Raw genomic sequence first — 23,317 nt, forward strand, 5'->3', positions numbered from 1 at the left:
TGAAACAAGTTTTCTTGGATTTCCAAGATCTCTTTGCGGTAGACTCATATGACTGTGGTCGCACTGACATCCACACAACAACAATCCCCACGGACCCTGGCATGACTCCTGTGTTTGTGAAGCAATATCGCTTGCCTCTCGCATCAATGGAGTCCCTTACTGAAATAATTAAGAACCTTGAGTCCCGGGGAATAATCCGTCCAGTCCACAGCACCTTCAATAATCCGGTGCTGGGAATATTGAAGCCAAACGGCCAGTGGAGACTCTGTGCCGACCTCAGGGAGCTCAACAAACGGGTCCATACTTCCCGATGGCCTCTGCCCTACATTGACCAAGGGCTGGCCCAGATCCAGGGGTCACAGGTATTCACTGCAATAGACCTGACCAATGGATACTGGACTGTGCCTGTCAGTAGGGAGGACCAATACAAGCTGGCTTTTACCTTTTGGGGCCAGCAGTACACATGGACCCGGACTCCCTTCGGATACCTCAACTCCGGCAATGAATTCAACATTTTTCTACACAAGGCCATGCCCGACTTGGGTGCAAGGGGTAACCTGGCTTATGTAGATGATGTCCTCATCAAAAGCTCAACTGTTGAGGAACACATAGCGGAGATCCGTTATGTTCTGACACAGTTGAGGGCCGCCGGAGCAAAACTTTCCTTTCAGAAAGCACAGTGGTGTAAAACCCGTGTTAATTTCTTGGGGCATGAGATTACTCCTCAGGGTCTCTATCCCCAGGAAAAGAAAGTGGAAGCACTTCAGAAACTGAAAGACCCCACAACTCTGCGGGAACTAAGGAGCCTCCTTGGACTGACTAATTACAGCAGAAAGTTCATTGAGGGCTACGCAGAGATCACCAGACCCCTGATTCATCTCCTGAAGGGGGGGGTCAAGTGGGAATGGGGTCCAGAACAAGCCGAGGCAGTAAAACAACTCAAAAGAAGCCTCTCACAAGCGCCTTGCCTAGCTTACCCTGTCAGAAACAAGGAGTTCTTCCTGGAGACAGGGTTCTCTAATACGTGCTTGACGGCCGTATTATACCAAAAGCATGACAAGGTCAATAAAGTTATCTCCTATGCGAGCAAAACTTTATCCTCTGTGGAGGAAAAATTCAACGATTGTGAGAAGGCACTCCTGGCAACGGTGTGGGCATTGAAGAATTACCGCCCGTTTATCCAGGGGGAACACATCATAGTGGAGACTCCACACCAGCCTCTGCAATATCTCCAAAGTGACAGAATCCGGGCCGGAAATGTGAGTAATTCCCGAATTACTTCCTGGATTCTGTCAATGCAAGGCTTTCCTGTGGAGGTCAGATATGGCCAAAACAAGAAGAGTCCCCTCGCGCAAGGTCTGGCTGACTTGCATGATTGTGCCAGAGAAAACTGTCTCGAGGACGAAAGTCTAAAAAAAAAGGGCAACATGGAGGCATACCTTAATTCCCCACACAAAGTCTTTGAAGAAGACAAGTGTGAGGGAATGCCCACTGTCTATGTGGATGGATGCTCTTACCATGTTGACAACGACGGGGAGAAAGAACTGGTGGCTGGCGTAGGGAATGCATGGGTGAATGAGTCCCCAGAACCCTCCGCTGGATACAAAATTGGTCCCCGAAGTAGTCAGGTGGCAGAATTGATGGCTGTGCATCATGCCATCCTCACTGCTGTCCAGCATCAACTCCACGAACTGGTCATAATCACAGATTCGGATTATGTACGGAACGGGTTTGTGGAGCACCTGGTTAATTGGAAAACCAGAGGCATGTTATGTGCTAACAACAAACCCTTGAAACATGGGAAGTTGATCCAAAACATTGATGATCTGGTCACCTCGAATGAGATGACCATCTATTGGAAAAAGATCAAGGGTCATTCCAAAGTAGAGGGACCAGACAAAACTGGAAATGACTTAGCTGATCAGCTGGCCAAAACCGGAGCCATCCAAGGGGATCTAATTGAGATTGAGTCCCTGTTGGGGGAAATCCAGGTCACTGCTATCACTAGGTCCCAGACAAATGCTCACAACGACCTTTCAATTGCACAATGGAGCAAGGAGACCCCTGATGCTGATTTGATTACCGCTCAGAAGGGGGATCCAATAATTGGTAAATTTTACCAGCACCTTGAGGACCCTGAGAACTTTCCCCTGACGGATACCGATTATATTGGGAAAGAGGACCTAAGAGTGTTGATGAAATGTCCAAAAATGTTCCGGATCCAAGACGGTTTGCTGGTAAGGAAATCCAAAGCTGCCCACGATCAGTGGGTGGTTCCTACCTCATTCCGAAGCCTGATGTTAAGTCACGCCCATGATGCGGCCACCGCCGGTCATAGGGGGTTTCACACAACACTGGAAATCTTAAGAGAGGTTGCATACTGGCCACACATGGGCCAGGACCTCAACCAATATTTGAAGGGTTGTCTTGTGTGTGCACAATTTCAGCCGACATCCCTCACACACCGGGCACCTTTACAAAAGCGGGGGACGACACTGCCATGGTCAGATTTACAAATCGACTTTGTAGGCCCTGTGATTCGCTCGGCTAGGGGGAATAAGTACATGTTGACTGTGACATGCTTGTTTACCAAGTGGGTGGAATGTCTCCCAGCCCCAAATTGCAAGGCAGAAACTGCAGCTGCCTTGATGATTAACCACATCTTTTCCCGTTTTGGTCTACCTCAAAGGATTGAGTCAGACAGAGGTAACCACTTCACCAGTGAAGTAATGACAAAGATGTGGGAGATACTGGGGGTCAAGAGAAAGCTGCATATTGCTTATAGACCAGCTTCTTCTGGGGCAGTAGAGAGATATAACCGGACAATTGTGAGCATATTAAAGAAGTTTGTGGCAGATTCTGGGCCAAGTTGGGATATCCGATTACCTCTGGTCCTAATGGCTATCAGATCTACCCCTTCATCTGCAACCAAAATGTCACCATTTGAGTTGATGACTGGGCGCAAGATGGTGCTTCCTAAGCATTTGCTCTACAGGACCCAAGAGCAGACACTGATAAATGCCTCCACTACTCATGAGTATGTGGAGAATTTAAGGAAACACCTCCAACATGCTTTTGCTTATGCTCAGCGGAATCTAGAAAGATCAGCTGATAGCATGAAGACCCACTATGACCTGAAAACTTCCAGGAAGGAATATCAGGTGGGAGACCGGGTCTATCTATACAACTTCCAAAGGAACCAGGCCAAGCAGCGCAAATTTTTGCCTACATGGAAGGGACCATTCGAGATCATAGACAAAATCTCCCCTGTGGCCTACAAAATCCACATCCCCAAAGGTCCTTTGGCAGAGGGAGAAGACAAGTGGGTCCACATAAACCAGTTGAAATGTTGCCATCCCAGGCACACTCTGCAACAACTGGAGGAATCCTCTGGAATCCTAGCGGGTACTGTCTCAGACTAATTCAGTTCCAATCATAAAACATACCACATCTAGTCTCTAAAATATTGTGATTTGCATGAAACTGTCTCTTAGTTATACTGTTTTTTATCAAAATAAGAATGTAATGTTTCGTCATGATGAAATGCATATGCTGTCCCACCATCTCAACAGTGGTGGAAAAACGTCTATGAGTAGGTATTGCCGCTCTTCCTTTGTCGTCCTAGGAGAAAGAAAACCTGAAGACGGGCCAAGGAGGATGATACGGAGACCGGGAACGAAGATCCAATGGGCCCAGTGGACCGCCCAATATTCCCATCAGGACCGGCGAGGAGAACTGATCGATCAGTACCGGATGGAGAAGAAGATGCTGAACTATGCCATCTACAGAAGAGGAAGAAGATTATGCGGACAGACCGGTGCGTGGGTCAAAACCCTTGGGCACGCGACTCCCCATCGACTCAAATTCAAAGTGCAGTCGCGTGGGGGGGCTTGTTGGGTGTCCTGACCCACGTTTAAGCTATCATGCCACAACATTTGGTGCTGTGGGCTTAGAAAATTCAAGATGGCGGAAAACCCACATGTGCGCCGAAATCCAGGAAAGCTGCGCAGTTTGTGCGCACACCAAAATGGTTGCCTCACTTGCCACCCACCAGTGCGAGAACGAAAGGTCGGGTTGCCATGAGGGAAATGGGTTGCCAAAGGAAAAACAGTAGCGCCGGTTAGCGTCAAAGCGCTTTAAAACCACCATTGGACTACCCGCACAGTAGTCTGAAACCATTGGGAATGGCAATGCTGATTGCCAAATGCAACCTAGAATTGTGGGGAATTCATTTTCTTAAATCCCAAAAATGAGTGCAGTACCAGTACTCACCACTATCCAAAAGCCGGCAGTTTAAAACCACCCTGTGTTTCTCTGAAGGCAAGCCAAAGTGCCTATTTCAAACATTGCAATATGTGCAAAATACTCACTGGACACCAGCAGACATTTGGTAGAATGGAGTGTTGTGTGCCTACAAAATCTGGGAAATGAAGAGCCCAGAACAATGCTTATAACAAAACTGGCTGAGCTATGGAGTCAGCAGTTTAAGTTGCACTGGATTTAAAGACACTAAAATCGAAAATGTTTAGATTAAATGAGTGACCTATGTTTGGTGTCACATGCCTTTGTAACTGTTGAAATGTCACAGTTTTGCACTTAGAATCAGCATTCTAGCTGCATATGTAAAAATGTTTAGTTTTATTTGAATGCAGGAACTGGGGAACAAAAAGTGACATTTTATCTGAAACCTGGCTTAAGGAACTGATTTTGCTTGGCAGCTACCCCCATCAGGAGTGAAACTTGAGTCACCACTGTGTTCCCAGGCCAACCTTCCTTTTGCTGCCCACACTAAGGATATGCCATCTATCTGATAATTGAATTACCTGTGCTCTGCAGGAGAGTGAACAAAGTGCTCTTCACTCAGGCAAAGGTTTTATTACGCAGTCGTAAAATGTAGCTTCCTCTTGGCAGGAGCTGGGAGGGGCACTGCCTGTGAGAGCAAGCTGGCTTGGCAGAACTGGATTAACCAGTATTTCTACCTTGTGCTGAGAGAAAACCACACCCCTTTGTAGCCAGAATATTGTTTAGAAAAAGATTAATAACTCATGGTGCGGACATGTGAAAATTTTATAAATGATACCATAATTCTTGTGATTTTTCTGCCCACAGTTTAAGATGTTTTTAGAACCGGTGGTATGTACAGGGGGGTGTCAGCGGAAAAGTGGATATTACTCTAAATGTGTGCATGTTAAAAATCTGAAACTTCATCAGTTAATGTCCCTACTCCCTGCGCACATGTATGTAAAGTTGGGTCAATGTCAGAAATTGAAAAATCAGTTAAAAAGTGAAATATGTGCCATTTCTGAATGCAAGCTCTTAGAAACAGCAGATTTGGACAGAGACATGGCTAAATTAAGCCACACCATGTATATGTAATTTCAAGCAACTGCGTAACTGTGAAATATGTCTTTTATTATCAAATATAGAATGTGTGCAATCTGACAGAGGAGTGTCCTATCTGCAAGCCATAAATTGACATCCCTCTGACTCAAAGTTCATTCCCCAATCAAATGATAAATGGAAGTTTGACCAATTAGAAGCTGAGAGAGAGGTAGGGTCAGTGATGCTAGAACACACCCACATTCTAAACACATAAAAGCAGACAGACAGGACAGATAGGGACCTTCAATTCCATTTGCTGCAACGCGCTCTGCCGGACCATACAACATCCAGAAATCCAGACTTTACCTCCATCAAACCTCCAGAGAGCCAAACTAGAGACTTCAATCTATCCAGAACTAGAGACCAGACCAGAGGGAGAAAGCAGTGCTGTGCCCAGAGAGAGACCCGAGCCCAGTCCAAAACCCTGACCAGATCCATGGCGAGGCCCATTTCACTCAAGAATATAGTGTGAGTACATAGTAAAACTGTGTAGAACCCATCTCTTAGTTAAAATAATATAATTCAATCCATTTTAACCTAAGTAGAACTGCAGCTTAGCAATTGTGTTATCCTGCCATCATTTTTAAAGCTGAAAAAGTGTGCGTTTAAAATTTCAAATCTGAAAAACGACCTTTATTCAATCGTTCATATCTCCGCAACCGTTTGTGCTAGAGACTTGCAGTAACTTTCATTGTGAAGCTGAGATCCTAGGCTTTCCTAGGACCCCAAAACGATAGAGATAGTCCTTGTGGTTCCTCTGTAATAGCGCTCGACGCATTCGCGAATTTTACCGCGATTTGCAAATTTCTTCACATGTAAAACTGCTGCTGCTTGCCTTCCATTTGCCAGAAATTCGTTTAACCTGCTAACTATCCCTGCCTCATTGCTAGTGTGAGCCTGGACTAATATTAACTAGATACCACTCACCCTGAACCTCTGAAAGGGAATTAAAAAGCATTTCCAGCATATTTCTCATCCATTGCTAGCACATATCAAAGCATTTGGGCCTGTGTTTTCAAAACTCTTATCTGTTTTCTTTAAGCTTGCTGGGGTGAACTGAATCACATTTGATCGCATTTCTGAGAACTGTGTGCTTCCTTCCATTTCCTTGCATTGTATCAAGGGGGGGAGGGGATTGCCAGAGAAAAGTGATTACATTGTTTGGTTGAAATCATATTGAGTATTTTCTGTACTGCATTCATTGAATATTGCATCCACCTGAGCTTACATAAAGCATCCTCTACCACATTATACTTTTGTTCCTATTTACCAGTGTGCTACCTTATCCATTTCATGTCAACTCATTAGTGATTATAAGAAGTGTGCTAGTGCCAGATTCTCCGTTGTTGATCTTTATCATATCAGATTAAGTGTGCTATTCAATTATTAATTTATTATAAAGTGTGATATATATATATTTTAAATTATCAAATAAACCTTTTAAACTTGCAAAACAGAACTACTTCTTGGCTCAGTGGGGTCAGGGGGATTCCAAGAGAGGGGTGTTATACAGGGGTAGTCATCCAGAACGCATGAACTGGACCTAAAGATATATCAATAAGGGTTTTCATTCAGTATTCTAGACTAGGCGTTAACTTAGCTGTAGTGCTGAATTGAATCCTCTTACAACGCTACCGCGTCCATGTAATATATATACACAAAATGTTCGCAGTGGGGTTTGGAATATCATTGAGAACCCGTTTATAGAGGGAAACACGGAAGAGATTCATACGAGGGTATGGGAATGTGTTGCAATGAGAACCTCTGACACAAGTCTGAGAGAGGGGGTTTGTTTGTGTCCCTGAGTGCTTCTTAACAAATAGCAGGCTATAGTTTTGGAATCTGATTGTGGGTATTTTTACACACAGGAAAACAGAAAGTTAAGAGAAATAGTTATCCATAAGTGGCTATTCAAGAGCGTATGGGTATGACAGTGAACGAATAAATGCATGATGAGAAAGTAAGAACGTGTTTATGGTGTATATTCAAATATTTCTCGTTTCTCGAGTATAGCTTCCAATATGACTCTCTCGTTGTAGGGAGAATTTTTAAGAACTGACCACAAGTACCTTGAAAAACACCAGAACATTGATGGTGGGTAAGAGATCAGCATAAGTCATATGCTTCAAGTGACTATATATAGGAGGTTAAATGGAGTGATGTTCGTTATCCATGAATATTTGTATGTCTCCCACTGCAGGGTAAAAATAGAAGAAGAAAATACCTGCTGACCCACAAAGAGGAGGAGCATGACTACCCTTGGTATGTTATGAAGACCCAAACGAAGGTTGTGGTCTTGTCCTGAAAAAAGCGGTTAGACATGGCAGACTGATACTAAGTGTTCAGGCCAATCCCCTGAACCCCCAAGACTCTCGGACTGTTCGAGCGCATGGGTTGTTAAAACAGTATATTTGTTTTATCTGCACAGCAGCACTGTCTGCATTATTTCATGCACTCAAAAGGGTGGAATTAAAAGGAAAACAAACACGCACCCAAGTGGGTTTTAACAGCAGCTATGACAGGAAAGTAGTGAGTTAGGCTAGGGCCAGCCCTTCTTATCTCGATAAGCAGCACACCAGCACCCACTAGGGACAGTTGAACAACCAAATGAGGGATATTTAGACTTGCCGATAGGGAGATTTAGTGACCCATAGACCATTGTGTTGACGTTTTGAATAGTGGCTTCTGTTTGTTATGTGTGATAAGTTTAATTTAGAGCTGCAGAGACAGCTGAAATTATCTCTGCTGGCACACAAATGAAACATAATAACTGATAACAGAGCATTTGTGACATCATTTTTCTTTATTACAAGTCAGTTGTGATGACACATCTAGCCCATAATAAGAACATTATTTCCAGGCTTTTATGCAGATATTGCGGGCTGCTATGTACTATTTCTTTCTGATCACAGTGGATGACATTATGAGATGAAAATATAAATCCAAGCAGTAATACTCACTATTAGAAAAAAAATCGAATATGAAGATCTATCTACCGTCTGTTTTGCAAATACTGAGAGGATTTCTATGGAATTGCCCTTCCAGACCAGGAGTCTTACCTTAACGACTGCCCGTATCAATGTGTCCGTCACACTGCCGGTCAGATGATAGGTCTGTTTCCATACATTATACACGATCACAATGGTTCACACATGTTCCACAGTTCAAAAGTCTCGCAATGTGCTTTTCAATATGGATAGAAAAACAATCAATCTTACTTTTGTACTCCAGATGAAAGCCTGCTGCCGCCACGCTGATGTCTGAGTGGAAGTGCAGGTACAGTTGATTAGATGTACTGTTCAACAATGCTGGCACAGTGGCACCTAGGAAGAAACAGACATGGATAGGCATTGGTAATAGCCGCGCATAACACATTTCACTGCTTACACTTTCTAAAGAAGTGGATTGCGCAAGACTTCTCGGGAACCCAGCTGCGACCGGGCTTTCCATTACTGCTTTGTTAGGGGGTCGTTGAGGTGGAGTTAATGGCTGGTAATTGAAGGACAGATCGAGGGACGCCCGCTGCGCCAGATAGGCGGTGGCAATCCCAGAAAATAGCATAATGCACCACTGACAAAGGCGACTACCAATCCTTCAAAAACTGCAAAGGCAGACCCGCTGAAATGTTCAAGAATTGCTCGACACAATTTCCATCCTCAAGGCCATAGTATTAAACATTACATTTACCAGATGTGCACTGGGGTACGGTTAGAAAATAGGCCGTTGAGACGAATGACGCAGATGGAAGTGATATTTCATTTCATGTAAATTCTCCTTGCGTTGGAATGTTCATATGGCCATTGGCGCTTACGTCTTTCATCGTTGCCATTAATCTCCGTTTGGTTATATATTATATTTCATTTTTTGTATTCATTGATAATAGGTGATTTGGGTTTTTTTGATTTTTAAATTTAAATGAAGATGTTACTCTAAAGTACGTTTTATGTCAACTCTAACACACGAATACATAAACAAACAATACATACAATGAATAATAGTGTATTATTTTGGCAGACTAAAATGATCAGTCCGAATGAACTTTTAGTGGGAAAGACGGTCACATGAAGAGTCCTTGTTTACTTAGGAATGGCAGATCAATGGTGCTCTTGTGTGTGTGTTTTTGGAGCCCCTTGCACAAGATTTCCAGCGTACGGAATCGATGGTCCTTCCTGAGTGATTAAAACAAAATTAAAGAGGAACTGAGAGAAAAGGCATCCTCAAAACCAGTGGTGGCTGGGGAATTTTTGAACTGGTGGGGCATAAATGGATGTGCCTGATATACGAGAGCGACCAAGCACAGTGAGAGAGCGTGTACCAGTCCCGGTGGGGTTCGGGTCGATTCTGTCCTGGGAACATTTTTAAAATATTTGTTTAAAATAATGCATTTTATAGCACTTTCTAAGAATAATTGGATAACAAATCCACAAAGATGGCAATCAATGTTGTATGGTAGCACATGAAAAACCGAAAAGATGCAAGTTACCAACAGTGCCCAGGAACATTTACCAATGCGTTTTCATTATGCCTTTGCCCACAACATATGCTAGTATATGATTCTAAGTGATCCGACCGCCGCTGATTTTGCTGCGGCCGGAAAGTTTGCATGAGAAAGGTGCAAACTACCAAAAGTTTGCACCTTTCTCATGCAAACACACTTGCATACTACGGGGGCTGCAGGGGTTTCCCCCGCAACCCGGGGGTCACCCCTGCAGCACCCGTTTTTATTTTTTTATTTTAATTTGTTTTTTCACAGGTGTGCTGCGGGGGTGTCCACTCACTATACCAAACAGTATAGTGAGCGCGGTGTTAAGGGGGGTGTATTTTTTTTTTACTTACCTGCAATGCTACCACCAAAGGTTTGAACTTTTGGTGTTCGAACCTTTGGTGGTAGCCTTTTTTCGGTCGTATTGTACGGTCGGACCTTTTTTTTTCAGTCCAATCGTACAATACCCTAGTATATGACATATTCTCATGCTGGCTGTGCCCATACATGTTCATGCATGCTGCAACAATCTGTTAGCAGCATATAAGGACTCCCAGCCATTAAAAAAATACCTTGCCACACAAATAAAGTATATCCAGCTTGCTACCAGTGACAACACTTGCCAAGTTTACTTTACCCTTGATGCACAGTTAAGATGCACTGTAACTGTGCATCAAGGGTAAATCAAAGTCAAGAGTTATTATGTGGGTAGACTGGCCTACATTCAATATAGGGCAGTGTAGCCAGGTAACAACCAGAGCTATCAACTGACCCCCGAGGGCAGGCTGAGAAAAATTACTTACTAAAGTTTTGACCCTTTTACATGCAAAGCAATCTTTTCATCTTTGTACAATGGCTTTACTGAGTTCCGCTTCTGGCAGTGACAGAGCTCTTGACCTCCTGTGAGCTCCTAAATTTGGAATATTTTGCAGCCCATAAGTGTATAGCCTTGCTGTCACATATCCAAAAAAGAAATGATTTAAGGGCTTTTTGGAGTCAGGCACACAGGTTACTGGTGGATCGGAGTGAAAGAAATGCTAAATTCTGAAAGTAAATCATGAACTGATATGCACGTCCAGATAATTGTATTTGCCCCATCAATACATATATTAATTACCAATGTTTACATTTTTCAATAAAGTGCCACTGCTAGTAAACACCCATTCCCAGAACAGTTTTGCCCAGGATCACAAGGGACTCAAGTGTAATCCTATCACTTTTCATTACCTATTAAAGGGTAACTCAGAAGTACAATGAAGTGCAAACTTCAGCTGAGTGATGCGAACAAGATGGCATGCTTATTTTTCAAAGTAATCACAAATCACATCTAATTGACAGTTCTATTAGGGCAAATACACTTATATATGCTATTAAACACTATTACAAAAATGTACATTTAAAGGAATTGTCCATGTTTCTAATTCTAATGGAATTGTCCTCAATGTTGTGGGTTCACAGCACATTCTTCCCTTTTACTGAGGTGGACAGAGATATACAGATTATGCATTTTTCTTTTTTTGGGCACTGCCCTATTTCTGTGAAAAGCTCAGTGAGGAGAGCTTTTCACTTTCACATGGTACCACCATCACACCAACTTGGGGAAACCTTTAAAATGCTACCCCATGCTCATGTGGTGCTGAACCCCAATAAAAGTGAAAGGCTTCCTGTTTCAGCACCGTTGAGGTGAGCTTTATCACTCAAATAGGGTGCCACCACCACGCCAGCTTGGGGTAGCCTTTCAAATGCTACCACATGCTGGTGTGGCAATATTCTGCTATTAAAGTGAAAAGCGTCCTGCTCCAGCACTGGAGCAGGGAGCTTTTCACTGAAATATGGTCCCAACACCAGGTCAGCTCGGGAGCCTTTCAAAGGCTGCAATGTGCTGGCAGAAGAGCAGTGCCACATTCAAATGAAAAGCTCCCTGCTCCTGTGTTGGCATGCCGACTGCCAGCATGTAACTGGGTCACTTTTCATTTAATTCGTTTGCCTCCACCATACCAGCTCAGGGCAGTCCTTGAAAGGCTCCCCCAAGATGGTATGGCAGCAGCGACATTTGTAATAGAAAAGCTGCCCACTCATGCTGGTGTGGCAGCGGTGCTCAAAGTAAGTGAAAATCTCCACCCACCAGATGACCTTTCACCTATGTAAGGCGCCACGGGAGCGCCAGCATCGGGGGGCTTCTATTATACATAAGGCTTTACAGCCACTGCCGCATCAGCAAAAAGGAGCTTTTTAAAAAGCCAGTCAAGTGGCACAGCGAGTAGAGCGCTCGCTTTGACATCCGTGCAGAGCCTGTTAATGCAGGTTCGAATCCCAGCAGGGCCAAACTCAGCCTTTCATCCTTCCAAGGTCGATAAATGAGCACCACACACCGTGGGTAATAATAAGCAGCGCTCAGATACCTGAGCGTTCGTAGCGCTATATAAATGCCCAATTATTAATTATTATTATAAAGGCTTGGCTGAGGCTATGGCACCATATGTAAATTATGTTAGATTGGCACCCTGGGCCCTAGAGTTCATTGCTCTCCACATCACCATTGAGTTCTTCATATATGTCATTATAGATACATTTCTGATCATGCTATAAAATAGAGCCAAGAGCTCACTATATCACTCTACTATGATTTGGGTTTTTCCTTTCCTTCCCATCTTCTTGCGATTGACAACTTCGCCATGATAACTCTCTGGAGAGTGAAGGGGCAGCAACCTAGAGATTTCTGTAGGATTCTGTGCCTGTCAACATGGTATAAAGTTAAAAAGTATTTCTTATTTTTCCTGACAAATAAAAATGCCAATTTAGAAGACTGGTCTGAAACTGATCAGAGCCGTCTTTCCAAACTGAACTGTCACACTCCTGTCGCACTCGAGTGCATGCAGCGGCTGACAGGCGAGGCTCGATGGGTGGGGGAAGTCAGAAGTTGACTGTGAGATAAGTGTTTGTCTGCTTATGTTTCTGTGTTTATGTTGTTGTGTTATGTTTGTATTATGGAGGGGAAGGATTTGGGGCGAAGGTGTGCGCATCTTTGTGTGTGTGTGTGTAATTATATATCGTGGGGTCGGTAGGGATGTTATGGTACAGAGAAGGAGCAGAATTAAGGGTGGAGTTTGGGGGTGAAACACCCTGAATTCATGGCTGAAGGTGAGCGGGGGAGGGGGTGAGGGGAATTGGTGAAAAGAGATATAATTTGAATAAGAAAGGCAAATCAGCCACAAAAATAACAGTTTTTTATGTGTGCAGTCTTTAATATTGGAGAATATCACATGGAAACCTCAACATATGCATTAACTATGGCTCTATATCATGGCATCATTGACGGTAGTGGTGGGCACCATAGCAACATTTATCAAGCCATGCAGAGGGGTACTACCACCATAATTAAAATGTCTGAAAATGATGAAGGCAATAATTTACTGGAAACACACATTTCTTAACCTCCAATAAGCCATCCGAAAAAGCCCTTACCAGATTTTACACCTAAACGTACTGTGACAAATCCAGTGAATTTATCCTTTGTCTCCAAGGGTTAGCTGCCCACTGTGAGACTAGGGTGTTGGCCTACTATGCAAAATCCTCTGGAGTGGTTTGGGCAAACAGGATCTCACTGGGGTTGACTCTGACTTAGGGGACAAGGACGTGCAGTCTTTCAGGGTGATACGATCTCCCTTAACCACAATGTCCCCAATATTCTCAGCATATATGTAGATAAAGAATCATGTTGATAGAACAGGGCCTTTGTCCATGCATGCTGTTGATGCTGACTACTCCTGGAAAATTAAACCTCAGTACCAATGGGACTATGCTTCTTATTTCAGGAAATCACATATACGTGATCGTATCCTTACCTTGAGGGAGAGAGGAGATGATATGAATTCAATCAGCTGGAGAAAAGATGCTCAGAGTGGATGCTATTGTGCAGTGCCGACGCAGCGTAGAGGCAGGATCACAACTCATTTGTGATGGACAGAGAGCCTGCACAAGGTTGTCGAGCCCAAGAGAACCGGAGGAATATAGTCTCCATGCTCTGTACCAGTGTGTGACCCCATCGCCACCAAGGTGGAAGACTGATGTACTGGAGAAAAGGCACCTGCTGGTGGAGGCCAGGAACCAGAATAACAGGTACACAATGGGTTATCCAGAGAGAGATGAGGGTTGTTGAGCTCCATGGTAACTCTTGGTGATCTCAAAACTCTATACTTCAGAAGTCTGATGGGCCCAATGAAGAAGACAACCTGATACCCAATGAAAAGGAATCAGTTTGACACACGACTAAAGGGACCTCTAGAAAACAGCACACAAGTGAAACACTCCAGTGGGGAGCCAGCCTATTACACCAAAGAAGTGGGTGAAAACCAAGCAGAGTGCAGGAGAGTACTGAGACGGGTGTGGGAGATATGACCAAATAATCAAAGCTATTTAGAGAAGCCAACAAACTTTAATCAGAGCTAGGAATCAGAGTCCATAGGTCCACTTGAGACCACCAGAAACTACTCCAAACAAGAAAATAAACTGATCCGAAGAGGAGCGCCAAAGTTGCTAATAGAACTATCCTTCAACACTACAAGGATGGGTAAAACAGGTGGGAAGTGCACTTGTAAGGAAGGGCCCAGGAATTTGCCCCTTTGTGTTGGAACTAAACGGACCGAGGACTTTTAAGATCTAGTGAAACTAAGATCTGCTAAAGCCTAAGAGGAATAAGTTATTTATTTTCTGGACTGTAGAGACAGTGAGGGAAAAAAGTCTGTAAAAATCCAGAAAGGTATTCTCGTTTCACCTACAGGAACGTGCTGATTTGCTAAAACTGGGGAAGAAGCAATACATGGAAAATACAGAGGAATCTTCAATTCTTTTTGTATAGGCCCTTTGTTGAACCATGGCAAGAAACTCAAACATGAGAAGCTGAGAAGTGTTTGGCCTTTGTGTACAAGAACTGTATGATTTTGTTGAAACGGTTGCAAGAAACTCAAACCCAGGAAGTTGAGGAAATATTTTTTCCAGAGACAATTTTTGGGAGGGGTACAGGCACTATCCAACAGTAAACCAAGTCAGAGTATTCATCTGTACAAAATTTCCTTTTTCTTTTTAGAGAGTTAAGGCCAGTTGGGTAGCTTAGGTTTGGACAGAGGACAGTGCTGTGTTATGCAACATGTTCTGACAAGCACCTTCATGCTTAATTGTGTAGATAGGGAACCCTGTCGCAGGGCATGCAGAAGAATTTTCATTTGCTTTAATACACCTTGATGGTTTTCCAAAACTATCTCATTGTTTGTGCCCTATCTGGCCCACCAGAGTACTTCTTGCATTTCATGATTGCTTGGTCATCCTTGAGACTTCCTTTGCTATAAATGTGACAAACATTACTATCAAACCATTAGCTTCACTTGAGTCAGGAAATAAATGATACATGGCCTCAGGTAATGTGTGAAGAGAGGTCATTATTGTGTCAAATAAGTGGCACATTTTAAGAAACCATAACAAAAATAGTCATGTGGCAAAGAGTATCACCTTCCGTGTATCCACAGGGGGAAATAACGTCCCCTTCATACATGTGACACAATGTCATTAGGGTAGATTTATTTCACCACGCTACATAGACACCTGAGAAGACAGTGGGGAGATGTTGTTGCCTCACATGTGTGTATTTCTATGTCATCATGGGAGCCCATAACCTTTTCCTAATCTCAAGGTACACATGATTTTAAGATTACACATTCTTAAAACGTACTTTTTCGCAAAATATGGGATCATCCAGGTAATGTTAACTTGCCTTTTCTCAAAACAAGGCTGCTTAGTTGCCTCCTCTGAGATTACCCAATTATAAAATGTTAGATCTAGGAGAGAGAAAGACATCCGTCCTTCTCTGGGTCTGCCAAAGGCTCTTCAAAATACATACAAACCTGTAAGCTGAGTGGCCGTCTTCAGTTAATTCATTTAACAATGATGTAGAGTGGAAAATTTGAACATGTTTGGCCTCATTACGAGGTTGCCGGTCCGGTAACAACGCCACGGGTATGCTTACCAGTACCGTTGCTACTGGACCGGCAAACTCCGAGTTGTGCTCGCAGGTATCTTTCATTCTGCCAGGTCTGCCCTGGTGGAATGAAAGGCACCCGTGAGCACAGCAAGCCTGTGCATCCCCATTCCCATTGAGCCCGATGGAGCTGAAATGGGAATGGGGATATACCGGCACCTGCATCCGTGAAAGGGAAATTACCGGGTCCGGTGGGGAAGGAATTGGTAATTGCCCATTTGCGGGTGCCGGATTTTCATGCCGGTATGTATCTGATGGAATTTCGCAAAGCACCAGGTAAACCACTTCATTGGCATGTGTTGTCAAATAGGTTGGTTCATTCCAGACCACGGTCAATGCCATGATGACACTGATCTCATTACCAGAGACTATTCTGAAAAATACCACACATTGGGCCTCATTACAAGGTTTGCGGCCTCGTAATAACGATACCGGTAAGGCATTACCGGCATCATTTATGGGACTGGCCCATAACGACCTGCCATGCCGGTAAGAAGGGCAACCATGATGCCGGCAATACCGGCATTGTGGATCAGCCGTTAATAGGAAACTGCTGTGTTCCCAAATGCCACAGGTGCACACAATCAGCACAGGTGGAGGCAATGAAGCCTGGCCCTGCACAAAAGGAGCACACCCACACACCACACCCCTTCCAAGACCAGAATTATACCACTTGCAGTCACCATACTGGAGCTGGAAGACATGCCTGCACTGCTACTCCTTAAGCAGGCAGTACAACAGGCAACACAGTGGAGATGTAGGAGGAGATGGAGGGTGAGACTGGCCCAGCAAATCCCACCAGTGGAGGCAGTGGTTCCCCGCAGTCAGCCAGCAATCCCTCATACAAGGGCCAATCCATCCAACTTAACCCCAGCACAAATCCACACTCTGTACCACCTGGACAGGGATACCATCACCACCATAGTGGAACTAATATATGAAGACTTAGTCAGCCTGATCAACATCTGCACTGCCATGCCCCCTCTGCTGAAGGTGGAATCAGTGTTCCACTTCCTGGCCACAGGCACCTACCAGCACACAGTGGGCCAGCTGCATGGCATCTCGCAACCATGTTTCTCCGGTGGGCTAAACGAAGTGCTGGATGCACTCCTAAAGCACACAAGGACTTACATATCCCTACCATGGACAGTACAGGAGGCGAATGGCACCAACATAGCATTTCATGCACTGGCAGGCATGCCCAATGACATTGGTGCCCTCAACTGCACCTACATGGAGTTGGTAGTCCCACATGCCGTGTAGGTGTTGTACCGCAATCGGAAGCTATACCACTCCATCAATGTGCAGATGGTGTGTGATGCCAGCAAGATGATAGCACATTGCTATGCCAGATACCCAGGATCCACGCATGATGCAATGGTGCTGCGGAACTCCTGGCTACCCCACTATATGGAAGGAGATGCCGTACGATGTGACTGGTTGCTGGGTGAGTCTGCTCTCTGGGCCATGGGAGTGTCCTCAATAGGGTGTCTGGACACTGTCCATGCTGCCAAACACTGTGCCCATTATCAACCAAATAAGATGCATCACACAGACAATGGAGGCCGACACACTCTGGCCGCACACCAATGTATAAATGTCAGACTCACAATCAGCGCACTCCCTTGAACATGCCCCCTCGACGTCACCTGACCATACCCTCAGCACTACAATGCACCATCATATGGTCACAAAGCTGAATACACATGACCGCATCAAAGCACCTAGCAGGTCAAGCATCCATGAGTGCGCAGTATGAATGCCACCTCAGGCAATTCCGCTGTCACTGCCCCCCCCCCCCCGACAGTAACACTGCATAACACCATGGCAACATGTGCAGATGAATGCAAATGGGAGAACACATGCGACAAGGATGCATCAAAATGAACCCATCAAGTAGTGAGCAACACCTGCATGGGTGCGATTGGTGCAGGAATCACCCACAGCACATGAGTACCAGGATGCAAATTGCCACCCTGCATCATCTAAGGTACTGTTCCCTACACTGGCGGACACTACCAACATTCACATTGTTCCATTGTGACTAGTGTGAAGACGTTGAGGGACATGTACATGGCATTAAAAATAATCCACATGCATGATTGTCTAAACAATTCCTAACATGCATTTGGTCTCATCCCCTGCCACACAACCCTCAAATGTGTGTAAATCATGGACCTTGTCAACGCCCCTAAGTCGTGTATGTCACCCAAGACCAGCACGATGGATTGCCAAGTTGTGTACAAGGCAGATAGTTGTGTAGATGTGAAGTCAATAGCTGCCATTGACGAAATACTGCATGTCAGCATCAGCGATGTACAGGCCGTGCACAAATGGAAATTGAGTAATACCCTTACACATACCTTATTGTGCTCCCATGCAGGTGATGCTGGCTATCCCCTGAAGACGTGGCTCCTCACCCCTGTCAGGAATCCGCATAACAGCCATGAAGAGGACTTCAATCGTGCCCATACATGCACTTGTGTGGTCATAGAGCAGACCTTTGGCTTGTTGAAGGCACGGTTTCGCTGCCTCAGCAGGTCTGGTGGTGCCCTTATTTATGGGCCTCAGAAGGTGGGTAAGATCATCGTGGTATGTGCCATGCTGCACAACATGTGCATCCGGCGGAACGTACCTCTGCCACTTGAGATGGACCAGCACCACCAGGTGAAGTTGAAGATGAGGAAGGAGTAGATGTTGCACATCAACAAGGTCGCGATACACATGAGGGATGTGCTGTGCATCAATCAGTCATAGACCATTCTTATGATGCACTGGGATGCAGAGGGTGATATGAATGTGGGACTCTGGGCACTGGGTGTGGGGGCATATGGACACTGTGTACTGTCATGCAATAAATTGATGAACACGGAAGAAGCAATGCCCAGTCATGTGTTGATTATTTTACACAATGGGTGTATTGTACGAATGGTACCTGGAACATTCTTGTTCCCCTCGATGTGGATGGCCTGGTGGCATCTTCCCTGTCCCTGGGCCCTTTGGCAGGTGTCTTGGCCTGTGCACTTGCATCGTATTCATCACTCTCTGCATCCGGGCCTGTGGGGGACAGAGAGAGGCAGGGCATCAGTGATGGTAGTATTTGCATCATGCATGCATTGGTCTTTGTGTAGTTAGTGCCATGTGGATTGTTGCATGCTTGTTGTTGTGGTGAACAGGGTGCGTGCAAGAATTGGGGGGGGGGTATTGGCATCCCTCAGGTGTTTACATTTTCACCATGGTGTCTGCTGTGGGGACTACAGGTGTGTTGTGTCCTGCGTGCTGTGTGACATGTGCAGTTCATCTGTGTATCGGGTGTGTATTTGGGTATGGTAGTGGTATGCAGCATGAATTTTGATGTGACAGTGGTGGGGCCAGCATTTAGACAGGGATATGTGAATGTGTGTATGACGGGCCATGTATTGGCTTGCATCACATTCACATGTGTTGGACAAATATTATCATTAGATGTCAGGTGTTTGTGGGGACACTCACCTTCATCTGCCGATGTTGGGACTCCGAACACCGCTCCACCAACTCCTTCGATGGACTGCACATCAATTATAGTGCTGAAAGTCTCTTCCCACCTTGGCAATTTTATGGGTGAGTGTGCACCGCTGCCTGTTGCCGGCTTTGGCTGCGATTGGCCGACAAGATGTTGTGAACTCACAGGCGCAGGTTGTCCCAGCACTTTTTACAGTCCTTCACAGTGCTTGCAGTGGTGCCAACAGCACTCACCTTACTTGCCACATCCTCCCATAGCTGCTTCTTCCTCAGCTGTGCTGGACGCCTCAGGTCAGCACAGAAGACCATGTCCCCATTCTCCACTAGCGTGTCAGCTAACATGTTGAGCTCTACATCCTTGAATATGGGTTTGCACAAGCGGACAGTGCCTTTCTGGGTTGCTTTCGATATCTTCTCCAAGGTTGTTAGGGCTTTTGCCTGCACAGGTCCAGTCTGTTAAGGATGGCAATGGATTGTGTTTTTGAAGATGGCCGCCAGAGCATTTCCCGCTCCGGCGCGATGACGTTGCTTCTGGTGTCAGTAATGATGGACCCATTAATAACACTGTGTTTATACTGGTACCGCTATTTGGGGATGCCGATGGCAGAAGAGGTATCTGCACATTTCATGATGCCACTATCTGGGGGTTTGAGGGACGTTTTTGGCATGGCGGTACAACCGTTACCGGCATGCAGGTATGTGCGTACACACACACTCGTATTCAGCCGCTGTTTGCGGGATCAAGGCTTCACAGACATGTTGTTACCGACATGCATGTGGTAATGACAGATTTTTTGTGCAAATCTCGTAATGAAGCCCATTGTGATCCATTCATTGCAATGCCATTTTACAGAGATTGAGGAGAGGCTGCATGTTTATAATACAGTTACCAGGTGTGTGAAATGATGCTGTTCTGCAGACGGGTTCCTTACAACAGAGTGTTATGAAGAGGTGAGGGCTGTATGGCCCTATTGTTCAACACCATGCACATTAATTGGTCTGCAATTAGTGAAGGGGTTCCACTTCTACTATTGCCGCCTGAAGAAGGGACCCATGCGGTCTCTAAAACTGACACATAAAACGTGGAGTTAGTCTAATAAAGATATTGGGGCCGATTCATGGAACAAATGTGTGCCAAAATTTGTGGCACAAGCGGGTGCAAGAGTGAAAAAGCAAACGCACGCGTGCTATTCATGGAAGGCCCTGCCCGTGTTTTCCATGGGATGTGCGCCAAATCCGCGGGTGGCGCACAAGGGCACACACGTCACTGCAATATCCCGAATGCCGTGCGCGACGTGGACAGCGAAAGCGCACAACGTTAGCGCACACACCAAAAAAAAATAAAAAGGGGGGCGGTAGACAGGGCGGAACACGCAGAATGGGGAAGAACGTGTGAAAATAAGGGCGTAACAGGGGAAGTACTTCTGGGAAGTACACGGAACGCCCAAACGCACGCGAACTACACATATTCATAGAATCGAATAGGGGAAACGCGCACACGCCAAAAGACACACACAGGCCTAAACACATGAAGGCAGGCAGAAGCGTCCCTGCGCAGTATAAAAATGTGTGCAAACAACAACCACGTACATACAGCTATGCTGAATGTCCCTTTCTCGCAGCACTGATCATGGGACACTGCAGGAGGAGGAGAATAGCCAGGCCCCGCCTTTTTGGGATGCCTGATGACCAGGTCTATGGCAGGTATAGGTTTCCACCTCATATCATCCTATACCTGGTCCAGGAGTGGGAGGATGACCTCACATCACCCACCTTGTGCTCCCAAGCACTGAGCTCCTTGGAAAGGGTGCTCAATGTACTGCATTTCTTGGCCACTGGGTCATTTCAGCGGACCTCTGCCATAGTGGGGGGGTCTCACAGCCCACGCAGTCATGCTGACTACACCAGGTGTTGGCAATCATGACTGTGCAACCCTCAGTCTACCGGCACATATACATGCCCAGAACACCCTCAGAAAGGCAGGCCCTGGTCCAGGACTTTTACAGGGTGGCACACTTCCCCAAAGTTCCCGGTGCACTAGATTGCACCCATGTGGCCCTACGTCCACCTAGGGCCACAGAGAATATCCACCGCATCCGCAAGCACTGGCATACCATCAAAGTGCAGGTAGTATGCGATGCACAGGGGATCATCACCTCTGTCAATGCTAACTATCTTCGTTCCACCCATGACAGTTTCATATACAGAATGTCCACCCTGAGCTGGGATCTGGAAGCTGAGAAGCATGGCGACACATGGATCATTGGTGTGTACAAATGCATGTGCACATGCATGCATGTCACACACAGACAAATACACATACCCAACTAATGACAAACATTATCACCACCCCAGGGGACAGTGCCTTCCCCCTGAGCACCCACAATATGACACCAAGACGGACCCCACCACCCAGGAGGCAGCACAGGTTGCCGCGGAGGGGACTGTGCATGTCATTGTCCCTGACACTGTGACTGCATCACCATGCATCAGCAGGGATGCCCCATATGCAGGTAGGGGGGAGGTCCACATCATCTGGCACTCCTCTACCTGCGGACGTGGGACCCAGGACCGGATTGAGTCCGTCCTGATTGGTGTCGTGTTGCGCACAAGTGACATTCGTGATGACGTGTGTGCTTCCTGGGCTGACCATGCATGTCATCACGAAGAACTGTGTGCCAACATGGCCCAGTTGGGAGGGACCATGGTCGGGGGTTTCCTCCATGTGTCCGCCAGTCTCTTCTCCTCTGTGCACACTATACACCAGTCGTTCTCCGTGCCCTCTTCTGGCCTAGAGATTCCATCACTGCCACAGTCGGGAGTCGGATGCCCAGCAGGGGTGGCCACCCCACCAACTGGACCCCAGCAGATGGAGGATGTGCCAGCATCATCGGGCAGGGCATGTGCACTACGGCGCCGGGGATTCCATTAGCAGTTGCGTCGGAGGCAGCAGCAGGCTCAGCATGGGAGGCATCATGGCTCTGGGCCATCAACACCCCGGGGGCAGGCATCGGCCGAGGGGCAGGAGGTCCCCGTACTGGGAGTGTCTTCTGTGCAGCAGCATTTGGGCTCACAAATAGATGCAGAGAGGCAGCAGGTGGAGAGGGCACGGCTCACTATGGTCAGGGCGGAGAACTCCATGCACAGGGCATTGAGGTGGGCTGAGTGCCTCGCAGGGAGTTGGAGGATGCCATGGATGCATCCCTGTGAGACCTCAAGGCCAGGGAAGAGGCCTGCCACTGGAACATCGACAGGTAGTTCGATGATGCCCTGGCCCGGAACATCAAAAGTGAGCTGTAGGACTTGCCTGCCGCCTTGGTACGTAGTTCTTTAGGCTTAGTTTTCCTTTGTTTTATATATTTTTTTGGAGTTCATGGAATTTGCTCCACTTTATGTATATAGTTTTTTATTCATAGGACTGTTATGTAGGTTTCCTTTTGTTTTGGGATCATGGACCCTTTGGACTTGCATTGTATATAGTTCAAGACGTGTACATACTTTATTTTTTTACAATTCCCATGGATCAATGGTTTTCTTTTTTTAAATTATTTAATTCATATTGACATTGGCTATGGACCACTTTTCTTTTTTCATGTCGTGGATTTTAGTTTTACATTGGATTTTACTTTTTTTTGGAATTGCTTTCATAATTTCTTAATTTGCAAGAATGATTTTCATTATGTTATTTCATTATGTTTTTTAATACATTTCTTTGTACTTCATGATTGGTGTTGTGTACTAGCATTGGTTTTGTGCATGTCTCAATGAACATTGCCTCAGTCATGTGTTGCCATTGTGTGGCTCTGTTGTGCAGTCATGCATGGCCATGTGGTTCTTTTAAGACTCTCATGGCTTGGGGAATTTGGGAGTGGGTGCAGTGGATGGTTGTGTGCTTGTACTGGGGGCATGGGGGATTTGGG

General features: G+C 45.7%; 1 protein-coding gene across 2 annotated transcripts in view; it reads right to left on the reverse strand.

Moving 5' to 3' along the window:
* CSMD1 (CUB and Sushi multiple domains 1) overlaps window positions 1-23,317 on the reverse strand; it is a 5,442,057-nt gene that overhangs the window by 1,134,255 nt on the left and 4,284,485 nt on the right. For both annotated transcript variants that reach the window (XM_069606098.1, XM_069606099.1), the window contains exon 37: window positions 8,601-8,705. In XM_069606098.1, coding sequence (XP_069462199.1) covers window positions 8,601-8,705 — 105 coding nt within the window. The remainder of the gene's footprint in view (window positions 1-8,600; window positions 8,706-23,317) is intronic.

This window comes from Ambystoma mexicanum, chromosome 4p, assembly GCF_040938575.1.
Source record: "Ambystoma mexicanum isolate Mex_15411 chromosome 4p, UKY_AmexF1_1, whole genome shotgun sequence".
NCBI lineage: Eukaryota > Metazoa > Chordata > Amphibia > Caudata > Ambystomatidae > Ambystoma > Ambystoma mexicanum.